At 43.9% G+C, this 17,569-nt stretch overlaps 2 protein-coding genes across 5 annotated transcripts in view; one reads left to right on the forward strand and one right to left on the reverse strand.

Moving 5' to 3' along the window:
- The window catches only part of LOC135522099 (protein spire homolog 1-like), a 53,396-nt gene extending 45,464 nt beyond the window's left edge, over positions 1 to 7,932 (forward strand). For all 4 annotated transcript variants that reach the window (XM_064948054.1, XM_064948056.1, XM_064948055.1 and 1 more), the window contains 7 exons: positions 875 to 1,038; positions 1,163 to 1,262; positions 1,653 to 1,795; positions 3,879 to 4,016; positions 4,225 to 4,323; positions 4,448 to 4,752; positions 4,929 to 7,932. In XM_064948054.1, the coding sequence (XP_064804126.1) occupies positions 875 to 1,038; positions 1,163 to 1,262; positions 1,653 to 1,795; positions 3,879 to 4,016; positions 4,225 to 4,323; positions 4,448 to 4,752; positions 4,929 to 5,190 (1,211 nt within the window). In that variant the 3' untranslated portion in view covers positions 5,191 to 7,932. The remainder of the gene's footprint in view (positions 1 to 874; positions 1,039 to 1,162; positions 1,263 to 1,652; positions 1,796 to 3,878; positions 4,017 to 4,224; positions 4,324 to 4,447; positions 4,753 to 4,928) is intronic.
- Positions 7,933 to 8,163: 231 nt separating this feature from the next.
- LOC135522100 (uncharacterized) lies at positions 8,164 to 12,631 on the reverse strand. The gene is made up of 4 exons (XM_064948059.1): positions 12,455 to 12,631; positions 11,705 to 11,974; positions 10,981 to 11,130; positions 8,164 to 9,264 (listed from the first exon to the last, which is right to left on the reverse strand). The coding sequence occupies exons 1-4, from the start codon at positions 12,489 to 12,491 to the stop codon at positions 9,065 to 9,067; spliced, it is 657 nt and encodes a 218-aa protein (XP_064804131.1). The 5' UTR covers positions 12,492 to 12,631; the 3' UTR covers positions 8,164 to 9,064.
- Between the last annotated feature and the right edge of the window lie 4,938 nt (positions 12,632 to 17,569).

Here is a 17,569-nt window from a genome sequence, read left to right on the forward strand (position 1 = left end):
TTTACATAAACCAGTGCTTTACAATGTTTTTGCTTTTGACTGACACTGAGCATAGTGCCAGAAATGGTGGATGTTTGATCTGCTCTAGTTTAAACCTGGATCCTAGGACCAGTCAGTCATCTCCCAGACAGGCAGGTTTAGAAGCTCCAGGACAGCAGTAGAGGAGGAGGGCCTTGGCCTCCCACTGAGGTGATGAGCTCATATTTGAGCCTTTTTCCAGAATAGGTATTCACATGCTCACTGCGTGGTCCTTTTCACGGAGAGGGAGATAAAGAGAGGGTAATAAAGAGAGAAAGAGGGAGACAGAGAGAGAGAGAGTGCCTGGCAAGGCCTCAATGCATCCACAGATCAGATCGGCCTCTGCTACTGATTATCTGCTGTTTCCAGCACTCTCTTCTCCATCCCTTCCTCTGTCACACCTCCCTCCCTATTTTATTTCTCTCTCTCTTAGGGGGAGAAGTTGTCAATGAGGCTAGGAGGGAGGGAGTCAGCCAGGGTTAGGGTTTCATTAGAATCCTGCTCAGTCCAGGTCTTAAAGGGTAATGAAAGTAGAATCCATGTTGTGTGTGTAACACCAGGCTGCTACTCCGTCTCTCCTCAACTCACACTCCCTCCTCCCTACCGCTGGTGTCTTCCCCTCGGGTCTGTTCAGGACTGTGCAAAGTTACCGAACACTCAGATAGAAATGTATCACGTAGAACAGATATGTTTGGCTGTCATGTGGAGCTGGGAATTCTGTTCCCAGCTCTATTCATGATATTTCCATCTGCAATGTTCAGTATAGTTAGCTACTTTGCATCCTGCTGAAATCACCCCTGGGTATTTGAGTTGTCCTCTGTCTGATCAGTCTTCTTGTGACAACCTCTCTGTCCAGATGTGTCCAGCCCTGACGGCCGCAGGAAGACTTCCAGCACCATGACCCTCAGCAGTCTGTCCAATGGGGGGCCAGGGGTACCAGGGGGTGGAGCCCAGGCCCTATGTCAGAGGAAGAGGCTGAAAGCACCCACCCTGTCAGAACTGGACAGCTCCGACTCTGACGTAAGTGTGTGTGTATATGTGTGTGTGCTCGCACGTGCATTTGTGTGTGTGTGTGTGTGTCTTCTTCTGGTAGTTGACATCAGTATACATCCTACAGCACTGCTCTCTGTTGTTCGCCTTACAGGATGACATCACCATTGGGGGTCAAAAGTCAGCTAGTAGCTCCAGTGTCTCTACATCGGTGGTGGACGACACCTCTCCAGAGTCTGTACTGGGCAGGAAGAGTGAGTTGACTTGTGGACCAGAAGGCCAGTGTTAGGGTTAGGGTTCGGCCAGGGTGTGCACATGAAGCTAGGGTTGGGGTTAGGGTTATGGTTCAGCTAGGGTGTGGACATGAAGCTAGGGTTGGGGTTAGGGTTCAGCTAGGGTTAGGGTTCGGGTTTAGTTAGGGTTCGGGTTCAGGTTCAGCCAGGGTGTGGACATGAAGCTATGGTTAAAGGTTATCATAGAGATCCTATAATGTGCTTTCACAGCTCTCAGCTGTTCACCCGACAGCTCTTCTATGCTAAGAATAATTCTGTCAGAGGGAGTGTTCTCAGTCAACTTAACTGGTAATATAAGGGTTTGAGTACTACATAAAAGTATATCACACATGTCCGTCCCCCCACCCCCAGCTCCACCCATGTTCCTGCCCATCTCCTCAACCCCCCAGCCTGAGAGACGGCAGGCCCCCCAGAGGAGACACTCCATTGAGAAGGAGACGCCCACCAACATACGGCAGTTCATACCCCCATCCAGACAGAGCTCCAAGTCTCTGGTGAGTAACAGAAGAGAAGTAGGAAAAGAGAAGAGTTTATCAATCTGGAGAAAATGGGCACATTGGAGATTTTGGTTCCTGAATAGTGTGTCAGTTTGTCTTGTGTTCATCAGCCTCCATCTTCTTTCTGTTAGGTGATGCTCCTAACACCCCACCTCCAATCCCCCCACCTCTTCTCCTCCACACTAGCCCCTTTAACCCCTGTCCTCACCCTCTTCCATACACCTCTATAACCCCTGGCCTCCCCCTCTTCCATACACCTCTATAACCTCTGGCCTCCCCCTCTTCCGTACACCTCTATAACCTCTGACCTCACCCTCTTCCATCCACCTCTATAACCTCCTCCCCCTCTTCCATACACCTCTATTATCTCTGGCCTCACCCTCTTCCGTACACCTCTATAATCCCTGGCCTCCCCCTCTTCCATACACCTCTATAACCTCTGGCCTCACCCTCTTCCATACACCTCTATAACCCCTGGCCTCACCCTCTTCCATACACCTCTATAACCCCTGGCCTCCCTCTCTTCATACACCTCTATAATCCCTGGCCTCCCCCTCTTCCATACACTTCTATAAAACCTGGCCTCATCCTCTTCCATCCACCTCTATAACCTCTGGCCTCCCCCTCTTCCATACACCTCTATAACCCCTGGCCTCACCATCTTCCATACACCTCTATAACCCCTGGCCTCACCCTCTTCCATACACCTCTATAACCCCTGGCGTTCCCCTCTTCCCTACACCTCTATAACCCCTGGCGTTCCCCCTCCTCCATACACCTCTATAACCCCTGTCCTCCCCCTCTTCCATCCACCTCTGTAACCCCTGTCCCCCCCTCTTCCATCCACCTCTATAACCCCTGTCCTTCTCAGGTCGGGAGGATAGCCCACCATCTGTTCCCCTGGACCCCCCTCCTCCTCCACTCCCCTCCCTACACCCTCCACCCCTTACGGAGCTCCTACCCTGTCGAGGTGTTTGTCTTGGGCATGGTGTGGTCTGCCCTGTCTGCTCTCTGCAGGGGAAGAAAGCCTATCAAGGTTTGCCAGTCGCCCCTTATGTCCCTGCTGGCGCATCGTAGTTCATCATCATCTCTTCTAATGCTTCCTGCTTTCCTAGAGACCCATCCCTCAGCCCAGGACTGTTGTTGTAGAAAGCCCTTCAGTTTAGGTGTGATTGTCATATTGCATTTTGACAGTCAACAGCAGATGCATCCCTTGCTGAGCCCCAATCATTCCATCATACTCAACTTTCCTCCATTTAACCGTAGTTGTAGTCATTGTGATTGCAAGCATCATGTAGCCTAGCGAGCCACTGCCAATTAAAACAATGCTCTAGATAGATGAAGTCCTTCATTTTGTGTATACTGTATGTAACGTACTGTTGTTCAGTAGCAAGTATAAACTCCCTGTTTTTTTGTTATTGTTGATACTCCCTGGGATCTCCCCCTCCCTCCCTGTCTCTGGGCCAGAGACAATGCAGCCCACTGTTTCTGAGTCATAAGATCAGCAGCAGGAGCCACAGCAGCATTACAGAGTTACAGTATATTAATGGTTCTTCTGAGACTGAGAAACATTAGCTGGGTACAACAACAACAAAAACTTTGAATGGAGACACACTATTGAGACACATTATTGAGACACATTATTGGAACAACACCAGGATGACCAGTAATTGCAGCAGCAATAGACCTGGTGTACTGTTGAATGTAGCATCTCCCTAGTCTCACCGCACGGGCAGAAAGAAGCAGAAAACCAACCGCAACCCCAGCTACAGAGCAGAGGGGCCTTGTCTGTTTTTAGGTTGTCTAGATTTTTAAGTGAAGCGGAACTAAGTAGAGGATTTCTGGAATTTTCACAAATATTGACATTATCTGTCATCACTCAAGTTGTTCACTCGTTCCTTGCCCTTTGTTTGTCCCCTCATCTTGCCAGATGAACAATGGAGACTTTCTTTGGCCAAACTAGTCTGAACCCGGACAGAGTGCATCGAGAGGTGCTGGTGCGTGTGGACGGAATGGTAACAAGGGCAGTGAGTGCGGTTGTCGTAGTAACCCGGCCGGTGCTGTGTGTGTGTGTTTTCAGGAGGAGTTCTGTTTCCCAGTAGAGTGTTTGTCCCTGACGGTGGAAGAGGTGATGCACATCAGACAGGTGCTGGTCAAAGCAGACCTGGAGAAGTTCCAACAGTACAAGGACGTGTACAACGCTATGAAGAAGGGAAAGGTCAGTTTACCGCTGGTCATTTACACCCAGCTGAAGTACAAGTCTCTCGGACTAAACATCACAATACCTATTGTTGGGAAAATCATCTTACATGTTCCTTTCAAAATCTTTGTCGTCACTGGATTTGATCACACACTTCTTTTTGAATGATTTGATTACTTTTGTGCAACTTTTGATGCACCTGTTCTGAATTCCTTCTTTGTTACAGCTTTGCTTCTGTTGCCGATCCAAAAGGTTTTCCTTGTTCACCTGGTCCTACACCTGCCAGTTCTGCAAAAGGCCTGTGTGTTCACAGTGCTGTCAAAAAGTATGTCATATCTATTCTCCCACACTGATAGAAAGTCAGCCCATAATATTGACAGTCCTATACTGTACCTCCAGTGTCTTTATGAGTGTGTTCATACTCTGCTCTATGTCTGTCTCTCTGTCAGATGAGGCTGCCCTCCAAGCCCTATGCCAACCTGCCCATATATTCCCTGGGCTCTACCACCACTCTACCCAGGGACCGGGTAGCAGCTCTGGGGAAAGCTGTTAGTTTAGCTGGTCCAGCAGCAGCAGTACCAGCAGGACAAGGAAAAGCAGCAGCCTCAGCAGCAGCAGCAGGACCAAGCACAGCAGCAGCAGCAGGACCAAGCAGAGCAGCAGCAGCAGGACCAAGCAGAGCAGCAGCAGCCCCCAAGCCTGAGAAGCCCTCTACCAGCCACCACCGCCTCAGCCTTCAGAAGACCATGTCCAAGTAGGCACCCCTCTACTTCTTCTCTAGATTATAACACTCCCTGTTTAGATTTACAAGACTTATTCTCAAATGAAGTGTCGTTCTATTTTAAGAGCAACTGTAGCCGACTGAGCCCAGTGAGGGATAGGGACAGAACCTACTCTGTTACACAACCTCTCCTCTCCTCCCTCTCTCAGGTTGTCTAAACACGGTAGTCTGGAGAAGTCCCAGTCCCGTGACGAGGTGGAGCTCCCAGCGGAGCTGACGGAGGACTGGAGCACCATGGAAGTGTGTGTAGACTGCAAAAAGTTCATCCACGACATCATCTCCTCCAGCAAGCACAGCCTCTCCCTGGCCACCAAGCGGGCGCGCTTAAAACGCAAGACCCAGTCCTTCTACATGTCGTCTCCCAAGGGAGCTGATTACCGACCCTCGGAAAGAACAATCAACGAGGTCTAGACTCTCCCCTCGTCCTTGTCTACCTTCTGCACGGTCTTCTAGCTGCTCCCAGAACTTATGGCACAATACAGAACTCTGACTGGGTTTTGATCTGGATGACCGTGCTGCGATCCGGCCTGTACCAGTAGACGTGTCTAGTTTAGTCTGTCGATGCTGTCAGAGCGGGCTGTGGAACTTTGCTTTTCCTTGGAGATATGTGGACTCTGTAGTCAGTGCTTGTTGCCATGTCCTCTGATTGTCACATACAGTACCAGTACTTTCAGACAAAAGGATACTAGTCCATTTTTATACAATATTTTGCTCAGTAATGTAATTTCACCCATAATGTTCTGCCATAGAGAGGTGGTTAAGGACACTGAATGATCAAATGTAAAGTATGAGGTAGTGTAAAGATTCAAAGTGGTATGGCCTCAATCACCCCCTATACTGGCACAATTGGTGGAATGTGGTAGGAGCTACAAGGCAAAACAAGGCAAAATGAGCACAAGGCAAAATAACGCTCCATATTTGAATTCCTCTGGCTGTGGTATTCTATTGTAAGAGAGTAGGTGTGATGCTGACAACACAGTCACATACTGAGAGCTGTGAACACCTTAAAGTGGAGACAATATGAGTTAAAAGCAACAAACGATTGGATGATGGCTTGAAAGGATATGGAACTGTAGATGTTTATTTTTGACAGGTTATCATTTTCTATGGTAAGGTATACATGTGTACATATGGTTCGGCTTAGAGTCAGGTGGTTTGTGGTGAAAAGTTGGCTCGCCCTTTTTACTCTTCTTGACATGTTCAGGTTATTTTTAGCTGACGGTACAATAATGAGTTATGCTCATTGATGTTCTCTGGGTTCTGAGCCGTCTTGATGAAGCATCATTTTACCATAAAGAATAACAGGTAAACAAACAGCGTGTCACTTTGCTGAAAGTTGGGTCGTACCCATGAAGGACTTGTCTCTCCATAGGCGTAGGGTCTACAGGACTGTCAGGTGTCAGCTTTAGTGCCAAAACATTCCCTTCTGTCGAAACCATAATATAAAACCCACATAAGTATTTGGTGTAAATACTCATTGACCTTGCTATAGATAGCCATCGCAGCCCCCGATTAGAGCATGCTTCTCCAAAAGACGTGGGACTGCTGAATATACTGACTATAGAAATAGAATTAATAGAACGGGCATCCCCATTCAAGTCAATGATGGCATAATGGGTGGACTGGCAGCCATTTTGAGTGTACCCATGCCTAGGTCACAAATATATAGGATAAGACAACGTCGTCATAAATCTGGGAACAGTGCCGTTGCTAACTGCCAGCGCTGTTGCCAACTACCATTGTTGCATATTATTATGGGATATTAGAATCCCGTTGTCATAACCTTTGTCATCTTCAACCTAGACACATGCCAGGAAGTAAAATCAGGATGTGTACCCTTCATACTGTGCTGTGATGTTTTGTTGAGTCAACTCAACTGACATTACAAAAAATGCATTCCATTGCTTGAGTCACATCAGTTAGCATCATTTGAATGAACAGTCATCATTAGCATGGCAATCCAGCATCAGTTGATAGAACGTTCCATGGAAATTATAACCATGGAATAACCATGGAAATGATCGCATCCCAATAGCATGGAGCCATTGTGAGTGTACAGATGAGTTCACCAGTCAAATTTCCAGAGTTAGCGCTTCCAAGCATGTTCTATTCATTCTATTTCTATGATACTAACGCTATGACATGATGAAGGAACAGTATTGACACCGTATTTGTCACTGGTAGTTGAACACGCACGATATCATTGAGCAGGTACAGTAATTATGTTAGATAATCATAACAAAAGCAGACAAACAGTAGACTTTTTGTCAATATTTTGTATAGCCTGTGCCCCCAAAAATCTTCTAGTCTGCCCAGTAACAAGCATGCGCCCCCAGAAATATATGCATATATGAAATGATCTCAAATGGTCTTTCTTTGCTTTACAATAGTTATGGTATGATTTAACATGCTTAAAACCACCCTCTGTTTTATTGTATAGGCAGCAAAGTATGGTATGACACGCTACTCTACTGTTCAACTCAAAGCCTCAAAATGATGCCTTCATGAATTTGTATATCAGTTGTGTGTGACTGTGGTGTGTCTTAACCATACAGTTTGTCTCTAAACCAGAAGCATATTTCGGGAGCCAGGAATCAGGATGTATGTATATTAACGTGACTATTACAAATCCAGTCTTGTTCCTTATATTTCTGCCTTAAATACACTGCCTTCTTCTCTCATCATTAACATATTATTGTTGTGACAGATTGAATCCACAGCGAGTCAGCATACTGTATGTAAATATTATTTATAGTAATGTCCGTCCATAGAGCAGGTCTGTGTTTCCTTGACACTTTACATCACAACTAAAATCATTTAGACTCGGGGCTATTAATTTAGCCTAGATCCAAACTAAATTGCTCTGTTTGGTAAAGTGAAACAGAACTATTCAGGTAGGATCCAGGCTACTATTAACTAGTTTAGAGATTGTATCTCACAAAACAAGTCATTGCAGGACAGAATATGGACTACAGTAAGTAGAGGTGATCTACTGTGTGCTACATAAAAGTCCCATATGTGACAGCAACATGCATGTACTGCTGTGTAGCTTGTATCTTTAATCTGTTCAAACCTTCCAGATGTAACTCCCTCCAGGAGAGCTCAAGAAATTATGACAAAGAATAATAAAAATGTAATGCAATACCTTTACAATGTTGTATGGATATTTCATTAAGTGACATGCCGGTTTTTCAAGAAGAAAAAATATAGAGAGAAAACAATAGATTGAGATGTTTGTTTTTATTGACGTATAAAACAATAATAATTGATGTACCTTTTATAACAAAGTTTTTCTTTCTATAGAAATAACCTATTTCAACAAATGTTGATAACTTAGTAGAACAGTGAATATGTACAGTATAATTTTCAGTAAAGATAAATCAGTATGTCCAAACACATTTATTCAAATGAATACATTAAGAATACATTCAAAGTCAAACAGCACCTTTTCTTTTTTGCACCCACAGCAGCAAGTAAATACTTCAAATAAATGAAATGCACTTTATCAGCAGCAGTGGTCAGTGCAGTCATTATAAATTGGGTTCACAGAACATAATGTAGGTACTGTATGATTCAATACTTATTCCATAAGTCTACGGACCAAAAATATGGTTCATTCTTTGATTATGTAGGGTTAAGTTATACTATCCAAACAATACACTACAATTTACAATACATATACATTCCCCAGGAATCAAGTTCATCGACACAGCAAGGAACATTACAATGTAGCCAATGGCCATACATTTTGTCCCCATATCACTCATGGAGATTGAGAGCCACGGTCGCCTGTGGTGCAGTAACTTGCTCAAGCGCACAACAGCAGGAGATGGCATCTAGGATAGAAGAGTTTAAATGCATATATGATATGTATGGCTCTGATAGGATACTGATGCAGTGCCACACAACAACTAGTTTAGACATTAAAGTTTAGGCATTAACTCTGAATGGTTAAGGTAAGGGTTAAGGTTTGGGATAGGCTTAAAACAAAAATCTCAAGTACAACTTTCTATCACTGGTTTCAAACATGAAACCTTTGGCACCGGAGGCAGGTAACCTAGCGGTTAAGAGCGTTGGGCCAGTAACTGAAAGGTCACTGGTTTGAATTGCTGACGCAAGTAGGTGAAAAATCTGTCAATGTGCCCTAATTGCTCCTGTAAGTCACTCTGGATAAAAGAGTCTGCTAAATTATTTAAATGGAAACTAGTTGGTGGTGTATGAGGGGAGATTCCCCAATACAATGTAAACCACTTTGAGCATCTGGAAAAGCACTGCAAAAATCTAATCAGTTACTTTCATTAATGAGTTTTTCTTCTTCCTCTTCTTCCTCTTCCGGTGTGTCTTCAGCCTGCAGGTTGTTGTTGTTCCCGATGATGACATACTGCAGTTGGGACCTGTAGACCTGGACTCTCCTCTGGAGCTCTGGATCTAGACAGGCCTGTACTGCTCTCTGGTGATCACTGGAGATGTTGCCTCCCATTGTCTCTGTAATAGAATCATCAATGGAATGCAGGACAGTATATTAAAGTTATGAATCTAATGGCTTCTTTGTACTCATTAACAAAAGGTAAAGTGAAGGGTAAAATGAAATTCTTAAGCTCCGAGCTCCAACTGTGCAGGTCAAAAAGAGAAGTGAATAATTATAATAGTACATACAGTTGAAGTCGGAAGTTTACATACACCTTAGCCAAATGCATTTAAACGCAATTGTTCACAATTCCTTACATTTAATCCTAGTAAAAGTTCCCTGTCTAATGTCAGTTAGGATCACCACCTTATTTCAAGAATGTGAAATGTCAGAATAAGTTGAGAGAATTATTTATTTCAGCTTTTATTTCTTTCATCACATTCCCAGTGGGTCAGAAGTTTACATACACTCAATTAGTATTTGGTAGCATTGCCTTTAAGTTGTTTAACTTGGGTCAAACATTTTGGGTAGCCTTCCACAAGCTTCCCACAATGAGCTGGGTGAATTTTGGCCCATTCCTCCTGACTGAGCTGGTGTAATTGAGTCAGGTTTGTAGGCCTCCTTGCTCGCACACGCTTTTTCAGTTCTGCCCACACATTTTCTATAGGATTGTGGTCAGGGCTTTGTGATGGTCACTCCAATACCTTGACTTTGTTGTCCTTAAGCCATTTTGCCACAACTTTGGAAGTATGCTTGGGGTCATTGTCTATTTGGAAGACCCATTTGCGGCCAAACTTTAACTTCCTGACTGATGTCTTGAGATGTTGCTTCAATATATCCACATAATTTTACCTCCTCGTGATGCCATCTATTTTGTGAAGTGCACCAGTCCCTCCTGCAGCAAAGCACACCCGCAACATGATGCTGCCACCTCTGTGCTTCACGGTTGGGATGGGTTCTTCTGCTTGCAAGCCTCCCCCTTTTCCACCAAACATAACAATGGTCATTATGGCCAGCAGTTATATTTTTGTTTCAGACCAGAGTAGTTTTGTTTCAGACCAGAGTACATTTTTCCAAAAAGTACGATCTTTGTCCCCAAGTGCAGTTGCAAACTGTAGTCTGGCTTTTTGGGGGCGGTTTCGGAGCAGTGGCTTCTTCCTTGCTGAGCAGTCTTTCAGGTTATGTCGATATAGGACTCGTTTTACTGTGGATATAGATACTTTTGTACCCGTTTCCTCCAGCATCTTCACAAGGTCCTTTGCTGTGTTTTGGGGTTGATTTGCAATTTTTCACCAAAGTATGTTCATCTCTAGGAGACAGAACAAGTCTCCTTCCTGAGCGGTATGACGGCTGCGTGGTCCCATGGTGTTTATACTTGTGTACTATTGTTTGTACAGATGAACATGGTACCTTCAGGCGTTTGCTCCCAAGGGGGCTATTATTGCTCCCAAGGATGAACCAGACTTCTGGAGGTCTTGGCTGATTTCTTTTGACTTTCCCATGATGTCAAGTAAAGAGGCACTGAGTTTGAAGGTAGGCTTTGAAATACATCCACAGGTACACCTCCAATTGACTCAAATGATGTAATTTTGCAGAAGCTTCTAAAGCCATGACATCATTTTCGGAAAATTCCTGAGCTCTTTAAAGGCACAGTCAACTTAGTAAACTTCTGACCCACTGGAATTGTGATACAGTGAATTATAAGTGAATTACTCTGTCTGTAAACAATTGTTACAATCTTGTAACACATCATTTTAATTATATGAATTGATGAGAATTTGGCTGTAACTTACCATGTCTAGCATCCTCTGACCCCATGCTCTGAGGTTGTTGTATACACGTTGTCACACCTTGAAAGTTGCCATCTCCAATGATGCAGTTACTCAAATTGGAGTGGCTGATGTTGATGACGTAAGTTGGGGCAGTGTTGGTCCTCCTCCTCTCTGTTGTTTGGGGTGTGAGAAAAAAGGGAAGAGGTTGAAAAATGGGAAATAGTCTGTTGTTGACAATAGTATCCCGGCGATTCCCGTTGCGTCATGATGATGACATACTGTAAAAACCTTCCATGAGCTTTAGTTTTGGACACGTGGAGAAACCATTTAGATGTAAGCCTACACTTTACCTATAAAAAAATATTTTATATTAGGAATGGAACATTCTTGGGCCTCACCTGCATCGGACACCAAATGGTGCTGGGTTTCCAGTGCTTCCAAAAGGTAAAGTGAGGTAGAATTTGGCTTACCATATACATAACATATACCATATACTACAGAGAAAACGTGCTGCAATCTAGGCCAAGTTAGCCTACCTCTCTAAATACCACATAACATTACTATTTTTTATTTATTTTGTATAACCTTTATTTTAATTAGAATCACAAAATCACCGTAAGCCTAGACTATTCATAACCATATTTAAATGTTGATGAAAACTACATGAAAACTATAGACATGTAGGCCAAAGTAATTTATTTGCAATTAATCAAATGAAAAAATGTACACTTTTGAAGAGACTTACCTGGGTGGACGGTGACTCTTTCGAACTGTGGTGGGCACTGGCAACACTTTTCTAGTGAGTCGAAAAAGAGCAGACAGGCGTTGCGACCCTTCTTCAGCACCACCTGGAGCAGTTTGGCAGCCTTCTCCATGTCTGTTCTCTGGGACCAGATCACCTGGCTCTCATACTCGGTGATGGTCCTGGAGCTCAACAAGTACAAGCACAGCCTTTCCACTGCACAGCATGACATAGATTTGCTAAGAGCATGTAACTGAAGTTGTAAACTCCTTTCTTGGATGAGAGAGCATGCAAAAATAACAGAAACAAATATTTCAGTGTTGTTATAACATGATAATAATATGCATTCACTTAATTAATTCAAAAGAAAGTGTGATGGAAAGATGAAAGAAGTGTAGTGTAGGCTAATGCAAAAAACATCACATTCACATCGACCCTGTTATTCTCACGGGTTATTCCCCATCTAAACCACTTTCTGACTGTAAACATAACATCATCTCGTGCCTGCCTGCCTGCCCTACATTCCTAACAAACGCATTTCCATTACATTTTAGATCTTAACATTAACACGTAACTGTATAGTTTATAGTGTAGGCCTAAATACAGAGTTTTCTTGTATTTCATCAATTGCTTCCATACATATCATAGGCCTATCCCTTTTTGTTTAGATTGAACCATTGTAATCTCGGTTCACACATAGCTAAAATTGTAAACTGTCAATCCACGAAAGATTAGAGGAAAGTGATTTCTTACCAGGTAAAATCTCGCATTTTTCGTTACATTGTAACATAATTGTTAATTTGACAGAACGATATAGGCTACATTACAACATTGCACCACTCTGTGTGTATCTTTTCGACTGGGAAATGGGCTGTTTAATCGGTTGTCGGTCATTTTTATAGGCTGCGGTAGCAAAATGTCTGAAATAAAAGTCCCTAATGCTGGCGGTATGCACAGACTGTTTTGGGAGTTTCCACTTGCTTCCCCCTCATAATAAATTCCCCAACCGCGCTTGTATTGTCAAGAAGAACAGAAAGAAATGGCAAGAATTGCAGAAAATTGGCCATGATATAAAGTTTTGTTGACGTTATAAATGCATTTTAATTATTCTAATCTTATAGGATAGCGAGAGTAGCCTATGCTTAAACCAATAATTGCAATAGCCATTTGTGGAACACTGCAGGTTTATCACCACAGTACATTTGGTTTCAGTTTGTATATTGATTTGACATTCCGTTTTCTCGTCAATACCTCTTAGACAGAAGGTCCTAGGATGATTCGGTGATATATCTATCAGATGAGGGTAAGGACCAATGTACAGGTCCCCCCCATTAATTTCCTTTGGAAAAAAAGTTACTCTATGTTGATTTCAGTAGGGGAATATTATGCAATCGCTGCCGAGGGACCGTCTTAAAAGGGCAATCAGCTGTAGCTGGTGTTTACATAAACTTTTTTTTAAATTAAATAATCTATAGATCTTAAACCAACTGTTTATCCCTCAATAATTACATTTTAAAATGTTATCTTGTTTATTTGTAATGGATTTTATGTAGAAATATGAGCTCAAAAAACATAAATAGGCCTATGATATTTCTCACTCGTATGCAACCTACTGTAGCCTGCTTGTATGACCTAGAGAGCTCAAATCACTTGTGGCAAAGTCACTATTGCCTCTAACCCATGATGCACCCATTATAATTCCCATTTTATAGATCCCTGATTTATAAATTCATATTTCATAATTATCCTTTTTAATGGCTTCCGCTCTACATGTACAGACAAGTGTGGTGTGTTCCCTGACCTCTATCATCAAAGTGAATGACTTTTTACAGCTGTGGTTATTAATTCAATAGCTTCCAGTCCAAATGACAAATACATCAGTTTATATCGTTGACCTCCCTTGTCCATAGTACACCCATTATAATTGCAATTTTATATCGCATTGATATTCATACGAATATTTAATGTGATAAGTCTAATTTTCAGTAGCTAACTGTCGAAATGAGCTATAGATATACAGGTAGTGTAATGGGTTCCTGGTCCACTCTTATCAAAGGTACACCTTTTATTGTTTCAAAATTCCTTCCCTTTGAATTTCTACAAATATTTATCTTATTTTTACAGATCTAATTTTCAATTGCTTCCAGTCCAAATTACATACACAGTGCATATTCACACCCCTTGACTTTTACCACATTTATTTGTGTTACAAAGTGGGATTAAAATTGATTTAATTGTGTGTTTTTTTGTCAACGATATATACAAAATACTATGTAATGTCAAAGTGGAAGAAAAATTCTAACATTTGTAAAAAAAAAAAGTTTAAAAAAAGTTTAAATAAACCTAATTGGTGTAATAGGGAGGAGAGTTTTAGATGTATAGTACCAGTCAACATTTTGGACACACCTACTCATTACAGTGTTATTCTTTATTTTTACATCGTAGAATAATAGTGGACATCAAAAATATAAAATAACACACATGGAATCATGTAATAACCAAAAAGGTGTTACACAAATCAAAATATATTTTATATTTGAGATTCTTCAAAGTAGCCACTCTTTGTCTTGATGACAGCTTTGCACACACTTGGCATTCTCTCAACCAGCTTCATGAGGTATTCACCTGGAATGCCTTTCAATTAACAGGTGTGCCTTGTTAAAAGTTAATTTGTGGAATTTCTTTCCTTCTTAATGCGTTTGAGCCAATCAGTTGTGTTGTGACAAGGTAGGGGTGGTATACAGAAGATAGCTGTCACACCCTGATCTGTTTCACCTGTCTTTGTGATTGTCTCCAACCCCCTCCAGTTGTCACCCATCTTCCCCATTACCCCCTGTGTATTTATACCTGTGTTCTCTGTTGGTCTGTTGCCAGTTCGTCTTGATTGTCAAGTCATCCAGCGTTTTTGTCTCAGCTCTTGCTTTTCCCAGACACTCTTTTTCTCGCCCTCCTGCTTTTGACCATTGCCTGTCCTGACTCTGAGCCCACCTGCCTGACCACTCAGTCTGCCCCTGACCCTGCCTGCCGACCTGTACCTTTTCGCCACCTCTGGATTATTGACCTCTGCTTACCCTGACCCTGAGCCTGCCTGCCATACGGTACCATTGCCCCACCTCTGGTTTACTGACTCCTGCCTACCTTGACCTGTCTATTGCCTGCCCCTGTTGGAATATTAAACTGTTGTTCATTCGACGTGGTCTGCATCTGGGTCTTACCTTCACACCTGATAGTACAAACTGGCCATGACTGACCCAGCAGACCTGGGCCAGCTGCGCAACGCTGTCTCCTCCCAAGGAGCCTCCAAGGGATTGCTTTGTGTTCTTATGGAGGGGGTCCAAATGTTGGCCGAGCGCCATGACCGGGCGCTGGACATGCTGTTGGATCTATTCCGCGGGTTGTCTGGGGGCAGCCTGCCACGGTGGTAACCCCACCACCCCCCAGTAACTCGGTCGGTTAGCAGCGCCGCCTCACCAGCCACTCCACCTTCCCCGGAGCCCCGTTTACCTCCCCCGGAACGCTTTAATGGCTGGTTCATCCTGACCCTTCCAGTCAGTTCATGGTGGAGGCCGATGCTTCGGATGTCAGAGTGGGGGCTGTTCTGTCCCAACGTTCTGCCATGGACCTTAAGCTGCATCCCTGCACCTTCTTCTCCCACCGCCTCAGCGCCACTGAGAAGAACTACGATGTGGGGAATCGGAAGCTTCTTGCGGTGAAGATGGCATTGGAGGAATGGAGGCACTGGCTAGAAGGGGTGGAACATCCATTCATTGTGTGGACTGACCACAAAAACCTGGAGTATCTCCACACTGCCAAGCGCCTCAACTTCAGACAAACGAGATGGGCCCTGCTGTTTACCCGGTTCAATTTATCCCTCTCCTACCAGCCAGGGTTCAAGAATGTCAAGCCAAATGCCCTGTCTCACCGCTATAACCCCACCGTTACCAACCCGGAGCCCGAGACCACCCTTCCCGCCTAGTGATGGCACTCAGCTGGGGTATAGGAAAACAGGTCTGGGAGGTGCAGTGGTCCCAGCCAAACCCTGGGGGGAGCCCAGATAACCGGATGTTTGTGTCTGATGTTGTCCGCTCCACGGTCCTGGTGTGGGCCCATTCCTCCAGGCTTGCCTGTCACCCGGGCCCTCGTTGAACCCTGGAAGGGGCTCAGATAACTGGATGTTTGTGTCTGATGTTGTCCGCTCCACAGTCCTGGAGTGGGTCTATTCCTCCAGGCTTGCCTGTCACTCGGGCCCTCGTTGAACCCTGGGAGGGGCTCAGATAACTAGATGTTTGTGTCTGATGTTGTCTGCTCCACAGTCCCGGAGTGGGTCTATTCCTCCAGGCTTGCCTGTCACCCGGGGTCCCGTCGGACCCTGGGAGGGGCTCAGATAACTGGATGTTTGTGTCTGATGTTGTCTGCTCCACAGTCCTGGAGTGGGTCTATTCCTCCAGGCTTGCCTGTCACCCGAGGTCCCATCGGACCCTGGGAGGAGCTCAGATAACTGGATGTTTGTGCCTGATGTTGTCCGCTCTGCGGTCCTGGAGTGGAACCATTCCTCCAGGCTTGCCTGTCACCTGGGCCCTCGTTGGACCCTGACCTTCGTGTGACAACGCTTTTGGTGACCTACTATGGTTCTGGGTGTTGCCACATTTGTTGCCCCCTGCATGGTCTACACACAGAACAAAATTCCTCGGCAAGCTCCAGCTGGTCTTCCCCAACCACTGCCTGTCCTTCACCGTCCCTGGTCCCATATATCCCTGGATTTCGTCACGGGTCTCCTTCCGTCTAAGGGCAACACTGCCATCCTGACTGTGGTCCACAGGTTTTCCACTTCATTCCTCTCCCCAAACTACAGTGAGCTAACATCGCAAAGATGGGCATCTACTGGAAGATGGGTAAAAAAAGCAGACATTGAATATCCCTTTGAGCAGGTGAAGTTATTAATTACAGGCACCCTTCCTAACTCAGTTGCCAGAGTTTAATGGCTGTGATAGGAGAAAACTGAGGATGGATAAACAATATTTTAGTTACTCCCCGATACTAACCTAAATTAAAGAGTGAAAAGAAGGAAGCCTGTGCAGAATAAAAATTATTCCAAAACATGCATCATGTTTGCAATAAGGCACTAAAGTAAACTGCAAAAAGTGGCAAAGAAATTAATTTCATGTCCTGAATACAAAACGTTGTGTTTGAGGCAAATCCAACGTAACATACTCAGTGATATGTTGGATTTGCCACAAATTAGATCTGTACATGAATTAATAACCACAGCTGTACTTGGTGATATATTTGTAGAAAATCAAAGGTGAGCCATTTTGGAAAAAATATGATCTTTGATAAGAGAGGTCAATGAAACCAACACACTTGTCTGTTGATCTGTAACTCATATGGACAGTGAGCTATTGAAAATTAGACCTATCACAGGAGATATTTATGTAATATCAATAAATAAAAATTGCAATTCTAATGTATGTAGACTACTATGGACGAGCGCGGTCAGAGACAAGTGGTTTTAGATGTATATGTCATGTATGTCACACCCTGATCTGGTTCACCTGTCCTTGTGATTGTCTCCAGCCACTCCAGGTTTCTCTTATTATCCCCGGTGTATTCATCCCTGTGTTTCCTGTCTCTCTGTGCCAGTTCATATTGTTTGCCAAGTCAACCAGTGGTTTTTCTTGCTCCTATTTTCCCAGTCTACATTTATTTCTAGTCTTCCTGGTTTCAACCCTTGCCTTTCCTGACTCCGAACCTGCCTGCCTGACCATTCTGCCTGTTCTGAATACAAGCCTGCCTATCCCCTTGAACTGTTTTGGTCTCGGATCTGGTTTCTGACCCCTGCCTGGTACTGTTTGGACTCTGACCTAGTTT

Source organism: Oncorhynchus masou, chromosome 30, assembly GCF_036934945.1.
Source record: "Oncorhynchus masou masou isolate Uvic2021 chromosome 30, UVic_Omas_1.1, whole genome shotgun sequence".
NCBI lineage: Eukaryota > Metazoa > Chordata > Actinopteri > Salmoniformes > Salmonidae > Oncorhynchus > Oncorhynchus masou.